The sequence below is a fragment of the Carassius gibelio genome, chromosome A9 (genome assembly GCF_023724105.1).
Source record: "Carassius gibelio isolate Cgi1373 ecotype wild population from Czech Republic chromosome A9, carGib1.2-hapl.c, whole genome shotgun sequence".
NCBI lineage: Eukaryota > Metazoa > Chordata > Actinopteri > Cypriniformes > Cyprinidae > Carassius > Carassius gibelio.
In genome coordinates this window covers 26,829,323-26,856,066 of record NC_068379.1, presented here as the reverse complement: position 1 = coordinate 26,856,066, position 26,744 = coordinate 26,829,323, and the positions used below count along the sequence as shown (strand labels likewise).

The 26,744-nt window shown below is 35.3% G+C and overlaps 1 protein-coding gene across 1 annotated transcript in view; it reads left to right on the top strand.

Moving 5' to 3' along the window:
* The first annotated feature begins 21,113 nt into the window (after positions 1-21,113).
* Positions 21,114-26,744, top strand: part of LOC128020292 (potassium voltage-gated channel subfamily H member 7-like) — an 87,029-nt gene continuing 81,398 nt past the window's right edge. The window contains exons 1-2 of the mRNA XM_052607137.1: positions 21,114-21,527; positions 23,036-23,266. Of these exons, the coding sequence (XP_052463097.1) occupies positions 21,452-21,527; positions 23,036-23,266 (307 nt within the window). The 5' untranslated portion in view covers positions 21,114-21,451. The remainder of the gene's footprint in view (positions 21,528-23,035; positions 23,267-26,744) is intronic.

Below are 26,744 nucleotides of genomic sequence, written 5' to 3'. Positions count from 1 at the left end.
TATTCAAATGCATTTATGAATGCATGTGAATTATCACAAATTCAAGATTTGGGGATTAGAAAATGTATATATTTATATCATTTTATGTAGTTAATCAATATCACACGAAGAGTGCCATTTCAGTTTTTCTCCAAAAATCAGCATGATTAAAATGTGATATTAAGTTACTACAAACAATAATTTAAAATGTTGCATAATAATGTAATATATGAATGAATAATAGCCTAAAGAACCTTTGTGCCAAAAGGGTTCTTTCTTGTCATTATAGAACCTTTTTAGCATAAAAGGTTCTTTGGAGTTGAGTAAAGAACCCTATGGTTCTATATAGAACCCCAATGAACCCTTTTTTCTAAGAGTGTACCTGTCTGATCTCTCTTTGACATGCCAAGATTCCGATATGTTAATATTTCAGAGGAAATTCTTTTTCTCCCCCTGCTGTTTTTCAGATAAAACAGTAAAATATACAGGGGTGGGCTGACCAAAAGAAGCCTATCAAAGGTATGAAAATAACAGGAAGAAAGGAAATTAATAATTTATCCGGCGTCCAGTTTAACCCCTCATCAGATACCAGCCGCAGGAAATTAGTATTCATCCACTGTCAATGTTTCTGATCTGTAAACTCCACATTTTAAATATTCAGAAACTCTTTACCTTAGACTGATTTATTATTTAAATGATACTTTGGCATTTTTCTCCCCTGCCAGTCTCTTTTTCCTGAAAAATCCAGATTTCAAATTTTTATAAAATATTACTTTCCAGATTTCCTTGTGGGGTCATCTGGGTCTGTTCAACTGTTTATTAGTATATGAGTCTATGAAGAACACCTTAGAAACACAATGTAACAGCTCCATAGCCTAACTTTAATTTTGTTTACCATGCACTGCCCCCTTGTGGCAGAAACTAACAATATCAATCCGGTTATTATACTGTATCTTCCAGTTATTTTACCTGTACAAAAAGTTAAGAGTACAAATATTAACAAATGCTGTAAAATAATTGTTTGCTAGATCATGAAACCAAATCAAATTCCCCAGAATGTTTCTGGAAAAACATTTGCATAAATATTTCCACTTTGCAATTTCTAATTAAAATGTATTGCACATTATGTAATTGCCCTGCTTGTGATATCTAAAAAAAAAGAAAAAAAAGAAAGAAATAAAAAAAGACAAACAGTAGGCTAAATAAGCATTATTTTTTTAATTATTTTTTTCTGATGGATTAAATTTAAATAAGTGACCTCAGGTTCACAAAATTATATGATCATAAATAGACAAATGACTTCCTGAAATCTACCATCCTATGTATATTTCCTACAGAAAAGTTCCTTCATACAGGGTTTATATTGAGTAAAAAGGGCATAATGCACTTTCAATCCTTTATGAAATGCAATTAACCATAAATCATGCATAATTCAGACAACAAAATAACAAAACAGTAAAAGTTGCTTGTTCAATCAGAAACCAAGAGCAAAATACTCAAGACAAACAAAGATTATGTACATTTCACGTAATAATATGAATTAAAATCTAATTTTAAAGACTTTTTTGTTTAATGATAAGCAACTTGTATGAAGCAAAACCAGCTAAGGTTTGCACTGCTTAATTTACAGGCAGTTCAAGAACAAAACAGGCATCATGAATGAACAAAAAATTATTTGTACTGCATTATATTAATATTATAATATTATAAATATACTATTTTACATATTCATTCAGGTTTGCTAATTTCTACATTTTAAAATGTTAAAATGTATTAGTACTGATCAAAAGTTTGGGAGTCAGTAGGACTTGTTTTACTTTTTTTTTTAAGAAATTAAAAACTTTTACTCAGCAAAGATTCATAATTTTTAAAAAATATTATTTCAAAAGATTTCTATTTTGAATAAACACTGTTTTTAAACTTTTAATTACTCAAAGGCTCCTGATAAAATGAACACTTTCGTCACAAATATGAAGAAGCACAACTGTTTTTAACATTGATAATAATAGTTTCTTGAATAATAATGTTTCATAATAATGTTCATGTGACACTGAAGACTGGAGTAAGGATGCTGAAAATACAGCTTTGAACATAGAAATAAATTACATTTCACAGGAAATGTACATAGAAAACAGTTATTTTAAATTGTAATAATATTTCACAGTATTTATGTTTTACTGTATTTCTGATCAAATAAATTCATCTTTGATGACATAAAAGCCCAGTAGTGCACAAGTTAATTAACCTAGATTTAAATAATGCTTTAAAAGTGCTGTTTATTGCTATTTAATGACACTTAAAGAACTGACTAATCTTAACCAATATCATTTTGCATATTTGTTTTCCTGTCTTTTAATTTAACTTAAAAAAAAAGTATTTTATTTCTCTTTTTCCTCTCTCTTTTATATGACCTCCTCTTCCTTTGTCAGCTCTCATATTTATTTTGCACGCCATGAAGGACTGAGATTAGCATCGTCCTGGTGCTTTAAAAAAAAACGCATACGGAGCCGGCAATAAAAATTTAATATGTTTATTGTTCAAGCTAATGCAGGCATCCAAAGTCCTCCACATGCTAAATCCATTTCTTGTTTACTACAGAGAACAAACCTAACGCAGACCGGTAATGTCTTATTTGTCTGTTTGTTGATAAAGATCCTGAATGGGTAAAACGAGGAGGATTACGCTGCCTTATGGCTGAAGATTCGACTGTGTTTCCCAGGCAGCTCAGCTAATGACCCTCCACTTCTGCTCCATATTAATTTCAGTTGTGCGACGTCACTAAAACAACGGTGTAAATTGCCCGAGCAGGACTGTAATTGTTTATGAAGATGTAAATTGTTTTGCAGAGGGAGAAACTAATAGCTTCTGCGGCAGGAAAATGAACTGTTCTGTGGGGGAGGCTATTTTCTTTATGACTGGTATTTTTCTTTTTTATTAAAGGTAATACAGTCACAGGCTTGGTGTAAAACAGTGTGTTTCTGGACGGGATCGTGTTGATATTGCCCTTCATCTATTCATCAGAAGCCTGTTTCATGACTCCAATGGGTGCAATCATACTACAGGACGGTGATTAGCCTCTCAGTTAGATATGAGCTCATTTTTACTTGTAATATGTCTAGCAATGATATTATCCTGAAACACATCCTAGTTTGACTGTGCTGTGAGATGTGCGTACATTATCGTGGACTGATAAGAATTATATGATGTTTTTGATCACTGCAAACATCTGACAACCAAAAGAGCTCCAGTTTTACATTTTATGAATTCAATTAAGTTGTATTTACCTGTTCAAAAATTGCTTATTAAATAAAATAAATGCTAAAATATAACAATTTATTATTTCAGCTAGCTGCCAAGGCAAGATTTCTAATTTAACTTGATATATTAATAAAACTAATATGAAAATAAATACAAATTAATAAAATATATGTAGACATTTAACAAAAAATTCAAAAACACAACAAAATTACTAAAACTTTAACTGAAATTAAAAACAGAAAATATAAAAAATATAAAAACAAATCCAAAATATTAATAATAGTATTTCATTGATACTAAAATAACACTTCTGAACTGTTGATATGTAAAAAGTTTGTGCGTTCAATATTTCTCTTTTTTGTGTTCTACAGAAAATTAACAGGATATGGATTTGGAATGACATGAAGTGAGTAAAGAAAGACAGTAGGTCCATTTTATGTGAACTAGTCTTTTAATGTTGAAGTATTTGAGCTGGTTAGTGCCCTTTTACAGTAGGTGGCTTCAAACCACAAAGCAAGTTCAATGAGCCGTGTGTGTGTGTGTGTGTGTGTGTGTGTACTCAATGGGCTTATTACCTCACCCTCATCTGTGCCTGACCCAGCCCCTGCTAGCACACATGTAACCATAGTAACCACCCTGCACCATCACAGGCTGCTTTTTCTCAATGCAAATTGTCTTTGTGCCTCTAAAGTCCCCCATATCTTCAACCCTGTACTGCATGGCCAGCAAACCGCTCTCACAAATTAAACAGCCCAGACACACGTGTCACATTTCAACAATGAAATGATTCTGACATTCATCTGAGATGTGAGAGTGTGTGTATGAGAGCATGTCTGTGCCTTAAATCTGTGTTTCCCAACCTTTACTCTCTTATATACCCCACAAAGCTTGCAATAAGACTTAAGCAATAACAAATCTGTATCTCATATGGATATCTTTTAAAAATATCACTAATATTATAAAAATGGATTTTAGGGTCCAATTTTCACTATTAACTAACCATTAACTATGACTTTTGCCTCAATTAACCCCTTATTTGCTGCTTATTAATAGTTTGTAAGGTAGTTGTTAAGTTTAGGGTATTGGGTAGGATTATGGATGTCATGCATTATACGTACTTTATAAGCACTATAAGCAATAAACAGCCAATATGTTAATAATAGACATGCTAATAAGCAATTAGTTATTAGTGTGAATTGGACCCTATACTACCGGATTTTATTACAATTACTCACATTTAAACTTAGAGCAATGTCTGCTTTGTGTGCACATATTTTAATATTATTTGATATTTTTACTTTATATTTTAAAATGTTATTGAAATAATAAATGTATTAGCCTACTAATAAAATATTAATATAAAAAAAAAAAACATAACAAAACAAAGGTTTACCAAAGCAAAATCTTTCCATTATGTACAGGATATGTTATGCCCTCATCTTGAAAAATCAGGTGCAAAAAAATTAATAATAAATAAATAATAAAATACCCAAGTCAAAGAAAATATGACCAGAATGTGGGATTATTTATTTATTTACTTAATTATTGGTTGCTGAGAGCAAGAAATCTTTTAAATTTAAGAGATATTTTGTTTACAGACTAAAATGGTCCATTTTCTGGTTCTGTCTGTCATGTTAATGATCTTGCATTTGTTTGGTCCTGTGCAGGTCTTCATGGGATTTTTGTTTTGTTTTGTTTGTACAGTTGCTGTACGGTGTTCAGCTGCTACTTGATAGAGCAAAACCAGGTGAGAGGAACTGATTAAAATGAAACCAGTAGAATAAGGTATTTTAAGGAGGACACACCCACCCACCCACACACACACACACACACACACACACAGTCTGTCTCTAGTCTCTAGTTGGTCCTCAGAGGGTTTAGGGCTTGTGTTTAGTCTGTCTGTCTCCACAACAGCCCGTCTGGCAGGAAGCCAGGAACGCATCTCCAAGGGTGTTTTCACTTAAGTGAAAAAGTTTCTTTGCATTCAAATCATCTTCTGCATTAAAAGTGGATTCAGATCTCACTAAGGTCATTTGTCCTTATTTTTTGGAACCCCAGACCTTATCACAGATTTATTCAGTTTGTGAGTCAGTGGTCATCTGACATAAAAAAAAAAACAACAACATTCAAATAGAAAATTATAATTCGACCTCATGGAGTGAAATGTGGCACAGACTGTTTTCATGAGAAGAATGATACAGTAAACTTGCTCAGCGCTCCTTTCCGAAAATTAAAAACCATTTAATCATTATATGAATGTATGCAACATTGTTTCTGTGATTGACGTGTCTGAAACATAAAAAAAACCCAAGGCTATATGGCTTATGAGAACAAAATTATAAAATAAATAAGAGTTTGTTTTACATTTTACATTATGGTTGTAAAATCACTTATAGTCTGAAGAGCCCATTTAAAAAAAAAAAAAAAAAAAAAAAAAAAAAAAAAAAGTTTATGCAATCTTTAAAAGAGTAATAAAACAGTAATTAAACACTATATGAGGAATCCTTCATATGCAAAACATTAACTCGAGGATGAGCATTGTGATAAAATGCATGATATTTGTCATTTGTGAATCACTTTGGATGTTTTGTACACAAAATGAATAGAGAACTGATTTCTCCAATATCAACATGTTTTTGAAGAAGTTTTCAGTCAGCCAGCGTTTGACTGATTCCCTGATGCTCTTATTGAGTGTTTGCTGCCATCTAGTGAAATTTGGGATGCAATACATTTCATTACCATGATAACATTAACCCTGTATAGCCTGACCTAAAGTAAGCAAAGTCTTTCAAATGGAACAGTTTATTGAAACTTTAGACAAAATTGAAAAACAGATCTGTAAAAAAGCTGGTTTTGTATCTTATTTGATGCATCAGGCTTTTATGGCTTATAAAGTAAGATACAGTATAGTGGGAATATGGAGCTCCTACTTGAGGAAGAAAAAAAACACCTCAGTTTTATTCAGACCTAAACTAAAAAAATAAAATAAAGTAAAATAAAAATAAAAATTAAATGTGGCGCAGATGCTGATATTATAATATGGCAAACATGTATATGAAATAGAGATCTTTATAACAGTATTAGCAGAATAAATATGTTGCCAATAATATGTCTTATTAAGATTATATTTAATAATGTTTTATGATCAAAACATATAATGCAGTGTAAAACAAATAAACCTCCCTCAAAAACCTGATGATCACATTTGAACAGAGTTATTCTAAATAATGATGTCTGGATAATAAATCTAAGCTGCTTCAGTCCTGTACAGTAAGTGTTCATCTGGAAATATATACTGACAAAGCTATTCTTACATTTACTTTATAAAAGTCAGTAAAGATTTCAAACCAAAAAGACACGTGAAGCACGAGCTGAAGCTGGACGTTTGTATAATGCGAGACCTTTTACTTGCTAAAATAAAATAATAAAAAGAAAGCTATCAATCTTACAACAGAAGGCATGCAGATTGTGTGCAACAGGTATTTAAGCAAAGTTTGATCATGTTGATCCTTTAGACACCTTAGACATTTGTAAATCCTTCTTCATTTCAAATGGTTTCAAAACTGCATAGCTGTTCAAATGCATGTTAAAGCATGTTCAAATGCCCAAAACTGATTTTACCTGTTGGACGTGATGATGTTTAATACCCCTGACAATTTCCGTAGTCCCATTTAGACACTAACAATCTGCCATTATGCTCTGCTGTTTCATTTTATTTTCAGTATGTGTTTTTGAAGATGGCCCTGAAGTGTCATCACTCCCCATCAGGGTTTGTTAAATTAAACTAAAATTAAAAGCATAATTATAATAATAATAATAATAAATTACTTGAAATAAAATGCATGCTAGCTAAAATATATAAAATAAAAATGATAAAATATGCTGATGACACTCAACTCTACCTCTCATTCCATCCTGATGATCCGACGGTAGCTGTTCGCATCTCAGCTTGTCTAACAGACATTTCTTCCTGGATGATGGACCATCACCTTCAACTCAACCTTGCCAAGACAGAACTGCTTGTGATTCCAGCAAACCCATCGTTTCATCACAATTTCACCATCAAGTTAGGCACATCACCCACAACTCCTTCAAAAACAGCTAGAAGCCTTGGAGTTATGATTGATGATCAGCTGACTTTCTCAGACCACATTGCTAAAACTGTCAGATTCTGCAGATTTGCTTTATTTAACATCAAGAAGATCAAGCCCTTTCTTTGGGATCATGCTGCACAACTCCTTGTTCAAGCTCTTGTTCTGTCCAGGCTGGACTATTGCAATGCTCTCTTGGCAGGTCTTCCAGCCAGCTCTATCAAACCTTTACAATTAATTCAGAATGCGGAAGCAAGATTAATTTTTAATGAGTCGAAAAGAATACACCTCACACCTCTGTTTATCAATTTGCTCTGGCTTCCAATAGCTGCTCGCATAAAATTCAAGGCATTGATGTTTGCCTACAAAACTACCACTGGCTCTGCACCCATTTACCTAAATGGATTACTTCAGACTTATCTGCCCTCTAGAAGCTTGTGTTCTGCAAGTGAACGTCGCTTGATTGTTCATCCCAAAGAAGCACAGAGTCACTTTTACGGACTTTTAAATTAAATGTTCTCTCCTGGTGGAATGACCTCCCCAACTCAATCCGAGCAGCTGAGTCCTTAGCCATCTTCAAGAATAGACTTAAAACACATCTCTTCCATCTTTATTTGACCCTCGAACTTTAACACTCACTATTCTAATTCTATTCTTTAAAAAAATCTAACTACCTTTCTAATCTTTTTGTATTCCATTCTATTTTATTTTCATTTGTTATGCATATGTGTGTGTGTGTGTGTGTTTGTGTGTGTGTGTGTGTGTGTGTGTAAAGACCTCTAACATAGCTTGCTCTATTCTTTTTTTATTCTACCTGTTTTCTTTTTATTTATTACAGTACTGTGTTAACCTAACTGAGACTTGTTATAGCACTTATATATCATTGCTCTTTTTGTTGCTTTTGATTGCTTCCACTGTCCTCATCTGTAAGTCGCATTGGATAAAAGCATCTGCTAATTTAAAGCAACTGAAATGTATTTTTATGGTATTATTTTTTGTTTCAGATTTAGATAATGATTGATTAATCATAACCCTGGTTCATAGTTAAATGAGATATTATTTTTATATTATATTTTCATGTTAACTTTAGTTAGCTTTTCATAATTTATTATTTTTTATTGTCTACACAATATTTTTTCATTTTAATTCTTTTAGATTAAGTTATTTTGGAAATTCGTTAAACTAAACAAAACTGACAGATGTTGCTGTAGCTGAAACAAACAAACAAAACCTATATATATATATATATATATATATATATATATATATATATATATATATATATATATATATATATATATATCGTAATTGACTTCCGTTAACATTTATTTTATTTTTAAGCAATAACTTTAAGCAGTAATTAAGTAATATATTTAGTTTTAGTTAACTATAATAACCCTGAATTTAAGCTTAAAAAAAAGGTTTAAAAAAAAATCACCATCAGTGTAGTAGACTATAAATTGACTTAATAAAATTGACTTAATGCATGTTCCTGGTCTTATTGTGAACAATTTAGTAGTCCACTTTCTATTCTCAGATTAAAATGACTTGCTCTTCTAGAACAATTTTCCTTTCTCACTGATGCCACTTAGACGGTGCAGACTATTGGATAATGTTAATCAATAGCCAAATAGCTACTTAGTCATCGTTTTAGCAAATCACACTCAGTCTGGCACCATTCTGGGAAACAACCACTTTTCCCAATCCAATCTTTTCCTGTCCTTAAGCTAAATGAACTTCCTATTTCAGTTGAAAATATGGCATATTAGGTAAAACAGGTTGTGAATGTCAGTATGAAAAGGAACTGACTTGAATTCAAAGCAGGTCTAAATCAAACTCCAGTCACTCAAGAGGCACATTTAATGACCATATACGTAACAGAGTCAGAGTTCATTGATTTTATTTAACTTTGTGTCTCTAAAACTTTCAGAGCTACCCAGAAAAGATTCAGGCCTCTTTTTCTCAGGTCTAAAAATGTGTCACTTTGTTACGTCCTGTCATGTCATTTTTACTAGGGGTGTAACGGTATATGTATTCGTACCGAACCGTATCGGTACAGAGCTACACATATCGGTACATATATATATATATATATTTTTTTTTTTTTATAATTTATATATTATTATTATTATTAAAAGTGTTTACAAAAAAATGTAAACAAATTGTTAAAAAAATATATAGTAATAAACAACCTGCAGTTTAATGTTTGCATTTCTTTCCCTTACTGTACCGAAAATGAACCGAACCGTGACTTTAAAACCGAGGTACGTACCGAACCGTGATTTCTGCGTACCGTTACACCCCTAATTTTTTACTGTTCTGGGGTCAGTCAAGAGTTTTTGTGTTTTCTCGTTTTTGTTTTTTTCTCTCCTGTGCTGCTGTTCTAATAGGAGCTGATGATACTTGTTTGCTGATGACCAACTAACTCTTCATTCACTGGCTCCTCCAGAGAGGAAACCAGCTATAAGGGAGAGAGGAACAGAGAAATTTTGAGTCATCTCCCTCTCCCTCTGTAAGCTAGGTAGTTAAGGAAGCTTTTTTTTTTTGTCTGTGTTAGAAAGTTAGATTTTAAAATGGAATAAAATACTGTTTTGTTATTTTGGCTAGGCACCCTCCTGAAGCCTTTTTGCTTGGTTCCTGTTATTCCTTTTATGTAATTAAGTTTTTGTGGATTTTTTAATGGTTGGCAGTTTTCTTTAGGGCTGGGACTGGGATGAGAGGCTCCATCTGGACTTTCCTTTCATTTTGTTACATATACCTTAATTCCCCTAGACTAATTAAAAAGCAGGAACATAACAGTTTTTTTATTTTTTTTATTCATATACTAGAACAGGGATATAATGGTGTGTATTTGACCTAATTGTGTTGTACACAATCATCAGAGCTAATCCTGCATCTTTATAATCCAGAGCCATGATTCCATTCATAGCAGGTGATTCCATTCATCCATGTGTAAATTCCATTCATTTACAATAATCATTTTAAAATGGTGTTAATTAATACAAACTAATAAAAACTATATATTAAAAAGACTTCAAGACAAACTGTGATAATACAGATTGATGGCTGGATGAACAGATTCATTTAATTTATCAAAAGTGAAAATAAAGACATATGTAATAAAGGTTTCCTATATTAAATAAATTCTGTTCTTTTGAACTTTATATTCATCAAAGAATCCTGAAAAATCAGAATCTGAAGAGCTTTATTACCAAGTATGTTTACACACACAAGGAATTTGACTTGACTTGAGATGATAGTGACTTGACTTGACTTGGTGTAGCTTCCAGTGTAGAAGAAAGTGCAACATAGTGCAGACATACATAAGAATAACACAGTAGGGATGTAATATAACACTAATATATAAAAGGAATCAAAAAATTTAATAATGTACTATATATACAGATTAGACGTATTGGGAAAAAGAGAACTGTTAGATAAATGTACAGGTATGTTATTAGTGTGCAGATATGTTATTTACAAAGTGTGCAGTTTAATATAACATTTTAGATAAAATGTTAGCTGGGATGGATGTTGTAAGATTAATTGTTCAGGCTGAATAAAGCCTGCAGGAAAAAACTGTTCTTGTGCCTGGCTGTTCTCGTGGGCAACGCTCTGTAGTGCTGACCAGAAGGCAACAGTAGGAAGAGAGAGTGGGCTGGGTGTGAGGGGTCCAAGATGATTTCTTTAGCCCTTTTCCTCACTCTGGAAATGTAAAGATCTTGGAGGCAGGGCAGAGGGGCACCAATGATCCTTTCAGCAGTCCTGACTCTCGGTTTTAGTCTCTTGATGTCTGATTTGCTAGCTGAATCAAACCAGACAGTTATGGATGAAGACAAGACAGACTCAATGATGGCAGAGAGGAACTGTTTCAGCAGGAACCTGAATGACTCCACTGCAGTCACAGTGCTGTTCATGATGTTGAGTGGGGGGATTGCAGGGAGGTGTCTCCTGAAGTCCACTATCATCTCCACAGGTTTAAAAGTGTTGAGCTACAGGTTTTTAAGACTGCGCCAGAGGACCAGCTTCTCCTGTCTGTAAGCAGATTTGTCTCGGTCCTTAATGAGACCGATGACTGTAGTGTCATCTGTGAACTTCAGGAGCTTGACAGAGGGGTCCTTTGAAGTGCAGTCATTCGTGTAGAGAGAGAAGAGCAGTGGGGAGAGAACATACCCCTGGGGAGCGCCAGTTCTGATGGTGATAGTCCTGGATTTGAGATTGCCTATTCTTACTAGCTGCTTCCTGTGTGTCAGGAAGCTGGTGATCCATTGACAGATGGAAGTGGGCATGAAGAGCTGTGTGAATTTGTCAGAGAGAAGTTCAGGCATGATTGTATCAAAGGCCGAACTGAAGTCCACAAAAAGGATCCTTGCGTAATTGCCAGGTCTGTCGAAGTGTTGCAGAATGTAATGCAGTCCTATGTTGACTGCATTATCCACAGACCTGTTTGCTCTGTAGGAAAACTGAAGAGGATCCAGTAAGGGTCCAGTGATGTCCTTCAGGTAGGCCAGGACCAGTCTCTCAAGTGATTTCATGACCATAGACATGAGGGCGACAGGTCTGTAGTTGTTAATCCAGTGATTTTGGGCTTTTTGGGAACTGGAAGGATAGTGGAGCTATCTGTTTTTTTATCTGTTAAAGATCTGTGTGTAGATGGTGGCCAGTTGGTCAGCACAGATTTTAAACAGGTAGGTGAAACACCATCTAGGCCTGAAGCTTTTCTAGATTTCTGCTTCCTGAAGAACCGGTTCACGTCCTCTACAGACCTTAAGCACAGGTTGAATGGTGGGGGAAGGAGAGGGGTTGCAGGGGTGGTAAATGAATATGTGAAATGCAGATCAGAGCGGATGGTGGGTGGTAAACTATCCTTTTCAAATCTGCAGTAAAACACATTCAGATCGTCAGCCAGTTGTTGACACCGACTTTCTGGGAGGTGTTTTGTACTTGGTGATGTTCCTCAGACCAGTCCATACTGATGCTGGATCGTTTGCTGACAGCTCTTTTCTCAGCCTTTCTGAATGTTTTTTTTTTTTTTTTTTGCCACTCTGATCTCCTTTGCTAGTCTGTTCCTGGACTGGTTATACAATATTTTATCCCCACTTCTGAAAGCATCCTCTTTGGCGTAACAAAGCTGTTTGACTTTCAGAGTAAACCATGGTTTATCATTATTAAATGATAAGAATGATCTAGTAGAAATGCACATATCTTCATGAAGTTACAGTCTCTGTAAACTCATCCAGATCGGTGGCTGCAGCTTCAAAAACACTCCAATCAGTGAGGTCAAAACAAGATTGTAAATCACTCTCTGCTTTTTTTGTCCATCTTTTAACAGTCATTAATACAGGTTTAGCCGTTTTCAGTTTCTGCCTTTAGGTCGGTATACTATGAACCAAACAGTGATCAGAGAGCCCCAAACCTGCCCTTGGGAGAGAGTGATATGCATCCTTTATTGCTGTGTAACAGTGATCCAATATATTACTGTCTCTTGTAGGACACCTAATGTGCTTCTTGTATTTTGGCAGGTCGTGGGAGAGATTTAATTTGTTAAGAATGATTAAAATAGAGTCTGGGTACCTTTGCTCCATTTCAGTTATTTGTTCAGCCAGCTGTTGCATTGTAGCGTCTGGAGGCACATACACATTCTCGAGAATGAAAGAATAAAACTCCCGTGGCAAGTAGAAAGGTTTACAGTTTATGATGAGTGCCTCCAAAGTAGGACAGCAAACCTTTTTCAGCATTGTTACATCTGAACACCAACATTCGTTGATGTAGAAACACAGTCCACCACCTCTCGCTTTCCCAGTTAATTCCGCGATGTGATCCGCTCTGAACAGCTGATAGCCCGGCAGATGGAAAGCGTTGTCTGGAATGGCTTCACTCAGCCAGGTTTCAGTGAAGCACAGTGCAGCAGAATTTGAAAAGTCCTTATTGGTGTGGGTGAGGAGAGGAAGTAAATCTGTTTTGTTAGGAAGGGAACGGACATTTGCGAGATGAAATGCTTGGCAGCGCAGTCCGAAAGGCTTGTGCGCGGAGTTTCACCAGGGAGCCGGCATGTTTGCCTATTCTGCGTCTTTACACACGTTGAACACCACAGCTGTACCTCTGACTAGAATGTCAAACAAAACGTCCGAATAATCAAAAACTGCAAGAATATTGTCTGGGATGTGTTGCCTAATGTTAAGAAGTTAGTCTCTAGGGTAAAATTTATAGAAGAAGAATGACAAAAAACTAAACAAAAACAGAACAAACAAACAAAAACAACAGAAGAATTGCGAAGCTCAGCATCCTGGCTGCAATTTTGCGATGCCACCAGATGTACAAATAACCTCCTAGGCCAACACTGGAGTCAACTCTGGGGCTGGAGCGGGTACTTGAGGTTGCTCTTTGTGGAAGTCGTGGCCTAGTGGTTGGAGAGTTTGACTCCTAACCCCAAGGCACCAAACCCCCAACTGCTCCTTGGGCGCCGCAGCATAAATGGCTGCCCACTGCTCCGGGTGTGTGTTCATGGTGTGTGTGTGTGTTCACTGCTGAATTTGTGCACTTTGGATGGGTTAAATGCAGAGCACGAATTATGAGTATGGGTCATCATACTTGGCTGTATGTCACGTCACATCACTCTGGAGGAGCAGGCACTGGAGGGCACTCTGGAAGATGCTTTTGAGGAGCGAGCACTGGAGGATGCTCTGGAAGATGCTTTCGAGGAGCGAGCACTGGAGGGCTAGGTGGAGCCGTGGATGGCGGCAGGCTTGGGTGAGCCGTGGATGGCTGTGGGCTTTACTTGGGGACAGCCAGCAGAGCGGTTCTGGATCTGGATCGGAGACTCTCCAGACACAGGATAACTGTCTCCTTCCATGTGAGGGCACGTGGCACAAACGCCCTCACATAGATGACCGGGTCAAACTCAGGCATGACTTTTACAGCTGACATGAACTCAAAACAGTGAACACTATTTATACACTGAACAGGAAAATAGGAATATGAGACATACCTGGGATCAATAGAAACACATAGGAAACAGCTGGAATGAAATCAATACAAACGGGGAACACCTAGAAAGGACACAATGGGGACAGGAACACACACAAAACATGCAACAGAGTCTGACAATTTTACTGTATTACTGATTTTATTTTATTTTTTGATCAAATAAATGCAGCCTTGGTGCACTTTTCAAAACCATTTTCAAAATCGTACAGACTACAAACCAGGGTTATATTAAACTTATACTAAAACCATAAAAATATAATTTGTTTACTTGAAATAAAATAAATGCTTAGTGAAAAAATGTAATAATTTGATTGAACAATATACTACAATAACTGAAGTGAAATAAAAATGTATAAAAACTAGAAATATAAACAAAACAAAAACTAATAAAAATGTCAAAATCACATCAAAATTAAACTTAACACCATTAATAATAGCATTTTAGTAAAATAACTCCCCAAATTTGTCTAATTAAATGTATAAAATCTACTTTTTCCCTGCCCTGCCCTGCGGCGCAGGTCTCTTTCTGGGAATCACAGAGCATTAAAGCGGTGGGTGACACAACACACAAAGGAAAATGGACAAGGAGGTATAGACGGGGGGATAAAGAGCAAGAAAAAGTTAAAGACAGGCTGAGGCTGACAGCCGACAAGAGAGAAAATAGAATTAGACAGAGTTTTATGATGTGGTGGCGGCTCTATCAGCACGTGTAAGGCTGGATGTGTCTGTTCTTTAGCAAATGTTCATTGTGGCCTCTTCCCACAGGGATGCGTGCTCTCCTCGCTAAAGATAGAAGCTCTCGCATGGTGAGACACTTATCACCTATCTAAATGAATGGGGGGGAAAGCTTTGTGTTGCATTGTACTAAAAGCACGTCCTGCTTCCATGACAATACATCGCCTTTGTGTGACTTGCCGTTTGGAAGAATGACCAAATCCAGCTTGGTAAATGAAACTATTACATGCAATTTCAGATCAAATTTAGAACACACACAGTAGTTGTTAAATGTTTCCATAGCAATTACCCAGATAACAGGGAACATTCTCAAAATGTTCTAACATGGTTCTCTCAAAGTTACAAAGAAACATTCTTCCAGTAACATTATTAGAATGTTCTGGATGTTCTTTTAACATAACTGGAAGAAGTTACCACACAATGCATATATTAATGGCAATATCACACAGATGCAGTGGCGCATGTATAAGGTGTATGTTTATTTATAACGGCTTCTAACGTGGCACAACTTATAAGAATCGAGGGCTGTTTCTGTTCTCAGAATACATAGAGCATTTCCAATTCATCAGTGCACGTTAATCTTTGATGAAAATGCTCTTCTTCTGAAACAATTTTGCTTCACCAAGGCTTCACATTTTTCATTCAAACCCACCTTTTCTATCTGACTCAGTTATAATTCCCAATTTTCATAATCCAATAAATTCCCAATGTATGAGTTTGAGTCCCACTCTAAAGTTCTTTGAGTTGAATATCCTGTTTCATGATGACATGTTTGAAACTGTGCAAATAAAAATGGATTTGTTTGTTTTTTCCTATCCTATCATTAAATTACAGACAGCCGTTTTTGAGTGTGAAAACTTGACTGGGCAGAGAAAGAAGGGACAGAAGACAAAGACAGCGATAGAGGGAAAACAAATAAGCCTACCTTGCTGCTATTGAAAAGGCTGATGGCATTGACACTAATCATGATGGATGGGAGCGAAGGAGAGAGAGAATGAGAGATGGAAGTGAGGGAGAGGGAGAAGCGTCAGAGGCAGTATTATGGGATAGATGGGCTCCTGGCATGAGGGTTGGATTAAGCGCTCATCTCTCCTGCTGCTCATTCCTGCAGGTTAAGGGAAAATGCAGGATCCATGGCAGCCTGTCAGAGGGAAATACAACGACTTTTTGAAACAATCAGGAGCGAAATAGACTAGCATGAGTCTCTTGCTCAGGGAAAATGTTGACTCTATCACTGCAGAGATGTTTCTTAAAAAAAAAAAAAAAAAAAAAAAAACTTACTGCCACAACTTGTCGGTGCATTACCAGAGAGGTCGGTAATCAGGGTGGTTGCAATGAGTTGCTAAGCTATTCTGGGTGGGAGCCAGTGCATTTCCAGGGTGTTTCTAGCGTAGTCTGGGTGGTTCCTACTAAATAAATATACATTTTTTAACCCTGAAAATTTACCTTTGCAATTATGTGTCAACAAGCAAAATGTGAGACCACTGATTAATTAATATAAAAAAAATATATATATATATTAAAAAAAAGTATGCTTAATGCATAAAGATTTAAGAAAAATAAACCCTCGTTGGGAAATTCAATACTTCAGCATTTGGTAATTTGGGCCCTGGACTTTCTCTCTGCTACCTGTATAGAAAAGAAGGATTAAACATTAATATTTTGAAGGTTAAAAATGACAGTGCAAGCTAGAGATGTTCCCATTCTGCTTTAGCTTAGTTCAGCCACATACAGATCAATCAAGCTATCTATAGCCTCCAAGACAGGCCTTCTTCTCACAAGGTTTTACTTCAGGACCTGGATTTTTACATTGGAGCTCACGGCGTAAACCTGTTCATCAAACTGAAATGTATTAATATTACCATGAGCTACACAGGCCCAAAATATGAAAAACTACTGAAAGATGGATAGACAACCTAGGAAAAATGACAAATTTAGCTAATAATTTATCTTGTATTTTGTGGTTTTATGTATTTTCAACTAAATGCAGTGGACTCAAACCATGCTTATCTTCACTTTTCAGGCCAAGAAGACTGCCTGCCACTTTCCCCAGCAACACACATAATTTCTGACACAATTTTAGTCTACATCACAATTTCTCTGGTTTCACAGCTGTAATTTGATGAAATTTCAACCATGATGTCATATGCCAATTCTCATTTTCAGAGCATAAAATGCACAAATGCACACACAGTTTCTCTGAAATATGGCCATAACAAACACCTGCAGTGTCTAAAATGGTCATTTTCTTTTGAGGTTAGTGCTCGTCCAGATGGGGAGCAAAGCATAACATGTCATCTTTCACTCCGTGTATCATTTAAATCTCACACGCAGGATTAGTAAAGTCCCCTTCACCCGGCATTACCTCACACCCATGCAGAGTCAACAGCCACGCTGACGAGTGTGTATCATGCAGTTTAGCTCGTATGAACCTTGCCAGTTTATGTACAGCTCAGATATCAGCTGATCACACATGAGAAGATCAAAATCTCAGCAGATGTCAAAAACAAATAGAGGGTATGAAGAAAAGGGGCGGGATTTCAGTGATCCCTGATCATTTAAGACTGATCTCACAGCATGCACTGTCCAATTTGAAAAGCACTCACACATGATGCTCTCTCTTTCAGAGTAATATTCTTTCATTAGGTAAACTGCAGCCTCTCAGATCTTCAGAGAGTTGCAGTGTCTCCTTATGAATGACGGCTCAGCAGATACAGATCTCACATCAGTCAGCGGAAGAAAAGCTATGAATGATCATGGCTCAGAAACTGTCTATACTGTCTGAAACGACCAGAATGGCTTTCATGAGCCCTCCATGAGTGATGACAATACAGATCCAGGTTATTATCATTTTTAATATGTTCAAAAAAAAAATCACATTTTTTTACCATGCATAAATTGTTTTACACAAATAAAATATCACTATGTCTTGCTTTACAGTAATGTGAATGATATTTCCTTGCATGCATGTCATAAAAACAAGCTTATCATACCATCTATGAGCAATTACCAAAAATCTTTTGGCTTGTAGTTGAATCTGTACTTGAAAAAATATGGATTTTAATAGTCACAGAAACTCAGAAATGTAAAACTCTCCCCAGATTTTAAGGCTTGAACTCCCCAGGATGTCAAAACAAAAGGTTTGGGCGATGGGAGTCTAGTCTTCAGAAAATTACATATTCAGAAATGGGGTTCCTCTGAGGAGGTCACTATAGCAACAGTACACTTTCTGTTTGGATAAGTATCCAGAACCCAGATCCCCTCTGTCATCATCACCACTGTGATCTCCACATGCAATTAAACTCACTATCAAAGCTGCACATTAAGTCTTTATCAAAACACTTCCAGTCTGTCTTAATACAAATTCCAACAGTTAGTTAATTTTTTAAGACGTCTTGTACATTTATGTAAATTCACATGGACAGCAATTCCAATAATTTGATTAGAAATGATCACAGCAGGTTGTAATCGCATCTTGGAAAATCAGAGATAACAGTTTGAGATATTATTAATTTAAATAGAAGTTTAATTACAGCACGGGATAATAAAATAAAAAAAGGCAATTTGACTTTTTATCCTACAATTTTATTTTATTCTCACAATTTTTTTTTATGTCATGCAGTTCTGTGTTTATATCTCACAAATTCTGACTTTTTTCTCAGAGTTGCAAGATATGAACAAATGACTGCAATAAACTGACAAAAAAGTCTGAATTGTGAGATATAAATACACAACTGCAATAAAAAAAGTCATAATTGTGAGTAAAGTCACAATTACCTTTTTCCTTCTGTGGTGAGATATGCTTCTATGAGATACTGAAGAAATTGCAGGAGATTTTTCTCACGATTCAATCAGAGAAGATGTCTCCATTTTCTCTTCATTCTCATTGCTGTCGAGAAAAAAAATGGGGATAACAGAGATTACATTAACCATTTATAAATCAAAGAAAGACACAAAAACAATTCAATTTGACAAGACATTTTGGAAAAAGAGCTACAGATCCAAAACTAAAGGTTGCAGTTGTTTGCTTTTCAATGCTGTCCATCCTCTTTTTTTTCTCAATGGAGCAGATGGGTTTTCAGCCCTCACTGAAATACTGGGACAGATGTTTCAGTAAGACAAGCTCTCCATTCTGCTCTTTCTGTCTCTCTCTATCTTTTTTTTAAGCGCTGTTGAAGCCGCACGCCTCCCAAGCTTGGAGATTAGCTTGAAATTGTCAGTAGGCCATATATGGATTAATGAAATGCCCTCAAAGCAGTGGAGAAGCCTATTCAGTAAATCTGCATCATGTTTATAACATTTAGGTATTAAGGGTTCACAAAATAAAGGTCCAGTTAGTCATATAGAGTTCAGGACCATGGACAGGTCATTGCATTACAGCTGTATAGAAGATTTGAATGAGAATTACAAAACACCTTTCAACTTTCCAAACGTTTGAAAAGGATTTTCTATAGGTTATTTCTGATGTACAATTGGTTGATCTTGTACAACCAATTTGGTGCTGCTAGCACAGTTAGCAAAATGTCTATTATCTTCAAAACTACTTGTTAAATGAGAAACAATGTCAGCACAATGTTATATATATATATAAATATATTATATATTTAAGTAAAAAAAAAAGTAAAAATTATACAGTTAAGACAATACACAATACAGTTAAGTTAAAAGACAATTTTATATTGTAAAACTATTTATGTTTGAATTATAGGCGCTGATACACTGCCTACCTGGCTGAGCACCCACAGAAAAACATGAGATATTGTCAATTTACTTTAACCAACCAAAAAAATCGAATGAATACCCGATGAACTAGTTCCATCATTGGAAGAATGGCATCTACACTAACATTAGTCTGTTTTATTCTTATTTTGAGGTCACCGTAGCCACCAGATCCAGTACGTATCCAGACCAGATGGTGGATCAGCACCTAGAAAGGACCTCTACCGCCCTGAAAGACAGCAGTGTTTACTATTATAATTTTGCATTACTGACACACTATTTTCCTAATTAATGCTGAACAGTTGCTTTGACACAATCTGTATTGTTCAAACCGCTATATAAATAATGGCGACTTGACCTGACTTGATTTAGTGATATTTAGGTTTATCAGGAAGTTAAGATGTTGTCCTCTTTGACTCCTTTGATAGAAAATGTGATCAATTCGCAAAGGTTTCATGCGATATTCCAATTTTGCACATTGGATATATTTGCAACTTTGTATGAAAACATAATGACAGCGGAGTTAATAACATTAACTAACATTTGCTATGGTTATGTGCTCAGACAAATTAGACCTATTTTTACTATTTAATCAATTATTTCATGAGCAGGAGCAGTGTTGGAGGTAATGCATTTTATGTAATCAGATTACTTTTTTCAAGTAAATAGTAAAGCAATGCATTGCTTTTTTTAATTTACAAGAAAATACATGAGTTACTTTTTCAAATAAGTAAGGCCAATTACTTTTTTTTTCAAGTACTGACTGACAGCTGGGTGAGTGAAATCAGGAGTGGGTGCAGAGTCGTTGTATAACTGTACTTCTAGACCAAATGTGAACCCGCATTTACTCATCTCACTCACATATGATCAACCATACTGAAAAGCAAAAATGACTTTAGATAAACCTAACATTTGTGTTCTGAAGAAAGAAAAATTAGGCAGATAGGCTAAGAAAAAGTAGCCTAATGCAAAATTAACTTAACACATTACTTTCCATGACTATTTTGAGCAAGTAACGCATTATTGTAATGCAATAGTAACTTTCCCCTTCACTAGAAAATAGAATGATAAAATAAAGGCGTCTTGTAATTCTTAATAATTTGTTGTTGTGAATTTGCTAGTCCATATGATCATCTAAATGCTACTGGCACTGCTCTCACGTCTCTGTCTGAAGTTATTTGTAAAACATTGTGTACTTCGCACCTTGCATTCATTAGTTTCATAAATCCACGCATCTACTACTTTTCCTCTCTCTCGAGTCTCGAGCGCTATAACTCAACCCCTTTGACGCACTGTATCATTACGCACTGGGGGTGAGTTTAGTGTCAGCCCGGAGCGCCGGAGCTCAGTTGATGCCCCTAGAGGCGGATCACGACACAGTCTTCCACTCGCCTTCAGCACCACACCGGACTGAACCCGTCTGCGGACAGCGATGCTTCTGCATCCGAATCTCACCCGTCTCTTCCTCTTCACCGATTCCTGTCGGTGTCTGTTTCGGGGGATTCAGCCACGGTTCCGACACGCGCGTGACAACAACCACCGTATCTGAGTTCACACCGACAAAAGCGCATTGAAAGTAGAGAGATCGGCCGTTCTGTCGGACAAAGAGCCGCTGCTACGATAACTTTGAGGAGCTTCGAGGGGGTTTTGTTTTGGACGAACAGCTGAAGATTATTATAATCATGCCTGTACGGAGAGGTCATGTGGCTCCTCAGAATACCTTTCTTGGAATAATAATACGGAAATTCGAGGGACAGAGTAAGTGTTGCAGAACAAACACACATGATTCTTTGTCTCCACGTGATTCAGGTGATAAATGAAGCGCTAATATTAAGATGCGTATACAAATATTGCTAATATGTAGCTTTCTGTATTTACACATGCATGCAGCTCGTATATGCATTTAAAGAAAGTAAATAGTTTGAGCTTTGTTGAGCGCATCCAATTTTGTGCATTTGCCACTGTTTTTTCCTGTGTTTTAAACACTAATATCAATAAAAATAAACAATGAGATGACATAACATACAATATCTTATGTTGTATTGCTTTTATAAGGCTTTAGGGCATCAGATTAACGACAGGAACCGACACAAAGGCTTTCAGAGAGACGGGCAGATGACAGTCTGGAGACTTATAGCATTGTGGCTCTTTAATGTTTACAATTCGGATGCGTCTGTCAGATGACCGTGTTTATGTACTCAGCAGCTATACCATTGAAATGCATGAATGAAAGCATGATCTGCGTGTATGATCAGAGAAATTATGCTCCCATACTACTGAAGATTACACACACACACACACACACATGCACTAAGACGCATGCACATGCACACAGTGAGACTGCTCGAGCTTTTTTACAGGATTTTTATGGCATGCAAGGTTTTTAAGCACTCATTATATAAGCAGTACAGCTGCTAAAGTGTTCTCAGGTTAAATTTTATGATGCAATTTAATAAAAGTCAAGTAATATAAAATATAATTGATTTATATTACTTTCATAAAAAATAAACAATAAAAAAAAATAATACAAAGGAAGTATTAACTTATGAATGTTCATAAATTAGTTGTAGGTGTATATAGAAGTACATTACATTTTTGTTTGTCAATAGTAATAGTACTCTCAAAAATGTTTCTCAACTTTCAGCTACTGTTGTGTTTCCCAAACTTTCTTGGCTTACGTTCCCTCTTCAGTCCCTTTGGTGAGACTCATCAACAATGTTAACTCATAATATACTGAATAGCATTTAACATTATCATAAATATTATAAGATATAAGCCTATTATTACAATTATTTACTTGCAAACTAAAAACGATCAGTACTGTAGATGGAAAACAGATTCACTTTGTCTTGAGTTTTGTGTTCTAGGTGGAATTAGTGAGGATATTGTTCAGAGAAAGAAGGATGCATTTATTTACAGTACAAATATTCAAATCCAATGCATTTTAATTGTAATTTTACAGTACTCACTGGAGGACACATATCCTTGGTTGGGAATCACTGGTATAAACTTTTTAATGTAACTGTAAGCATAAGAAAGTCAGAACTACATGTTTATATGTGAATAAAAACCACAGATGAGATCTCTTTGATTTCAGCTGCCTCTGAAATGGCAATGAAGGATCAAATGGATCTGCTCTTTTGATTACATGTGTTTCTTTAGTGTCTGAAGAGATCTCAAACCATGCTCAGATTTGCCAAGTATTGAAGTACTAATTTCTCATCAAATGATCCTGATGGTTTTGTGTGGTGTTTGATTGTTTACAGATAAGAAGTTCATCATAGCCAATGCCCGGGTCCAGAACTGTGCTATTATTTACTGTAACGATGGATTCTGTGAGATGACCGGATTCTCACGGCCGGATGTCATGCAGAAACCTTGTACATGCGACTTCCTGCATGGCGAGCTAACCAAGAGACACTCGATTGCGCAGGTGGCCCAGGCTCTCATGGGGTCAGAGGATCGGAAAGTGGAGATTACTTACCATCGCAAGGACGGTGAGTCCTACCCCATCCTTTCCTTTTGGGTCAGCGGTTTTGATCTGTATAGAAAAAAAGAGAAAGATCAATGGCTCTGTTCCAAAACCAAGCATCCTTGGTTACATACATTGAGCAGCTGCCTCTACATGTATTTATGGCCAGTAAATATTGCATTTTTACACTTAGTTTAAGTGCACCTATGACGAGACGACTTTAACACTGTCTAGGAAGATCACTAGGTTTGGAACAGAACAGGAAATGAGAATGGTGTGTCTCTTTTTCACACACCGTGTCTCTCTTTTGTTTTGTGTCGGATACAGTATCATAAGCATCTCATTTGGTGGGAAGAAAAACTGATTTCAGCTGAAGTGTGCAATGAAGCAGACTCACTAATGTAATACGGGCATCCTTACACCCGCCTAGCCCTCGGCCTGTCCAATCCCTCCAAACACACAGGATTAAAGAAAAACACACACAGCTCAGATCGGCCTCTGCTAGCACTGTTTGAACAGAGACACAGGAAGATGCTTCACCGATGAGCCAGAAACCCAATCGGTGTGCATTAGATGAGCCGGTCCCTCTGTGTTACCAATTATGCTCCATGATTTTATTTCCATAAGATATTTAGACATAAAATAGACATCATTTTTATTGGGGGAATTAAAATGACTACTTAAAAATAACCCCAAAAAGGTTTTCTGACACATCAAAAATGTTCCAAATGCATAATATATATATATATATATATATATATATATATATATATATATATATATATATATATATATATATATATTATTATTATTATTATTATTATTATTATTATTATATTTTTTTGGTTATCTGGAGGGAATAAAATATTTTTTTGATTGTGACAGTCTTATTTCACAATGGAAAATTGGCAGAATATATATATATATATATATATATATATATATATATATATATATATATATATATATGATAAAATAATCATCAAATTAGATATTATCCATTAGATATTCTGACATAAAATAACCCCAATAACGTAAAAATACAAAGATGTATTTTTAATTGGGGGAATTAAAATGACTTAATAAAGTGATGGTCTATTCCACACTGGAAAAAAATATAATTCTATAGAATTCTAAATGATCAAAAATTTTGAATCTTATTAAATATGTTATTTACATTAAATATTTTGAAATAAAATAGCTCTGTGTTTCCATTTATATAGTTTAATTGGAAGGAATAAACACTTTTTGTGACAATCTATTTCAGAATGAAAATAGCTAAGATATAAAATTATAAAATTTCTTAAATAATATTAATTTGGAACATCTTCTTTCTGTTCCAAATCCTGATATAAAATGGATCCAAATACATAAAAGTTTCAGTGTTTTTTTTTTTGTTTTTGTTTTTTTACTGTCTGTGAAAACAGTTATAATAAAATGGAAAATCTAAAAAGAAATTATTAATCTGTCCACTATCTTGGAAGGACAATAAAAAAGCAAAGAATTCAGAGACCAGAATCCCATAGAGTGGTAAGCTTCTTTTTTATTTTTTTGGCCACTGAGCAAGCATCCAGAACACCCTAGCAACCGGATCAAATTCACAACTCCATGGCAACTACCCATGACACGCTTAGCATAGTGGCTTTGAGATTTACACAAGCAAGCATCCCCATAGTATTATAAACGCTTCAAAGTAAATAACTAAACCATTCATTAAAATGTATTATCATACATTTAAATGCAAAATTAAAATTAAAAAAAGATTCAATATTTTATTGACCTGCACGTCATGTGAATATCAACCAAACCATAAACATGCAATTATGTTCTGTGTACCATAACGAGATGTTGACTGTAATTACAAATGGTAAACACTCTTTCTGATAACTATTGAACATAACAGCATATCTCTGTAATAGTTCATGTGCATAACACTGACATGGCATCTAGAAATTATTAGATATATATATTTAAGCTATTGTTTAATCACTCGCCTTTGCAGTTTGAGATGAATACTGCAATTTAATAGCACTTGGTGTTGGCCGATTTCAACAGCCATTCCCCTGTACTTAGATATTGATAAGCAGCGGTTTAACTTACATAAAAGTAGGACTAAAATGCAGACTGAGGCTCATTAAGGAATCATTAGAGGTTCGGTTAAAGAGTGCGATCAAGCTGAGAGTGAAATACAACACGCTGTACACACGGACTAACAGTACATCACACCAGAGACCCAGGGCTTCTGCCAGCCTTCAGACAAAGATATGAATTATACAGAAGGAGTAATTAAATTTGAGATGGATAAAGCAGCTCAATGTAGATGTTTAGGAGCAGAAGCACCTCTAAAATGAGGTAATCCGGATCTGATAAGACTTTGGTTGATGTTAAATATATTTATTTATGTGTGTGTGTGTGTGTGACTGTTAAAGTTTGGTTCAGCAGTTTAAATAAATAAATAAATATTTCATTTATTCAATAAAAATAATAAAAATGTAATTAAAAATAATTAATTAGAATTATTAACTAAATAATTCAGAATTCTATCAGCAAGTACATATTAAATTCATCAAAAGTGACAGTTAAGACATTTATAATGTTACAAAAAAAATCATATTGCAAATAAATGCTGTTATTTAAAAAATTATATTAATCGAAGAACCCTGAAAAAAAAAAAAAAATCGTATTTTTCGGACTATAAGTCGCATCTGAGTATAAGTCGCATCAGTCCAAAAATACGTCATGATGAGGAAAAAAACATATATAAGTCGCATTTATTTAGAAACAAGCACCAAGAGAAAACATTACTGTCTCCAGCCGCCAGATGGCGCTTTATGTTTTCAGGGTAGACTACAGGAGAACTGAGCAGCATAGAGCGCCCTCTGGCGACTGTAGACGGTAATGTTTTCTATTGGTTCATTTCTCTTGGTTCATGTCAAATAAATTTTGATAAATAGGTCGCATCTGACTATAAGTTGCAGGACAACCAAACTATGAAAAAACATGCGACATATAGTCCGGAAAATACGGTATATATCACAGTTTCCAAAAGTATATTATGAAGCAACACAACTGTTTTAGAAATTTATAATAATACATGTTTCTAATATGCTGATAATAATTGAGACTTGAATAATAATTCAATAATTGAGACTTGTTATAGCGCTTATATGCTCTCTTTGTTGTTTTTGATTGCTTCCACTGTCCTCATTTGTAAGTCACTTTAGATAAAAGCGTCTGCTGTTTCTGGAGGATCATGTGACACTGAAGACTCCGCTTTGATCACATGAATGGGTTGCATTTGACAATATATTCAAATAGAACACAGTTATTATAAAGTGTAATAATATTTCACAAAATTTATGTTTTTTACTGTATTTTTAATCAAATAAATGCAGATTTGGTGAGCAGAAGAGACTTCTTCCAAAAACATTAAAAATCTTAGGGATCCCAAACATTTGAAAAATAGTATATATGATGAAAATTAAATTAAAATATGCGTGCTT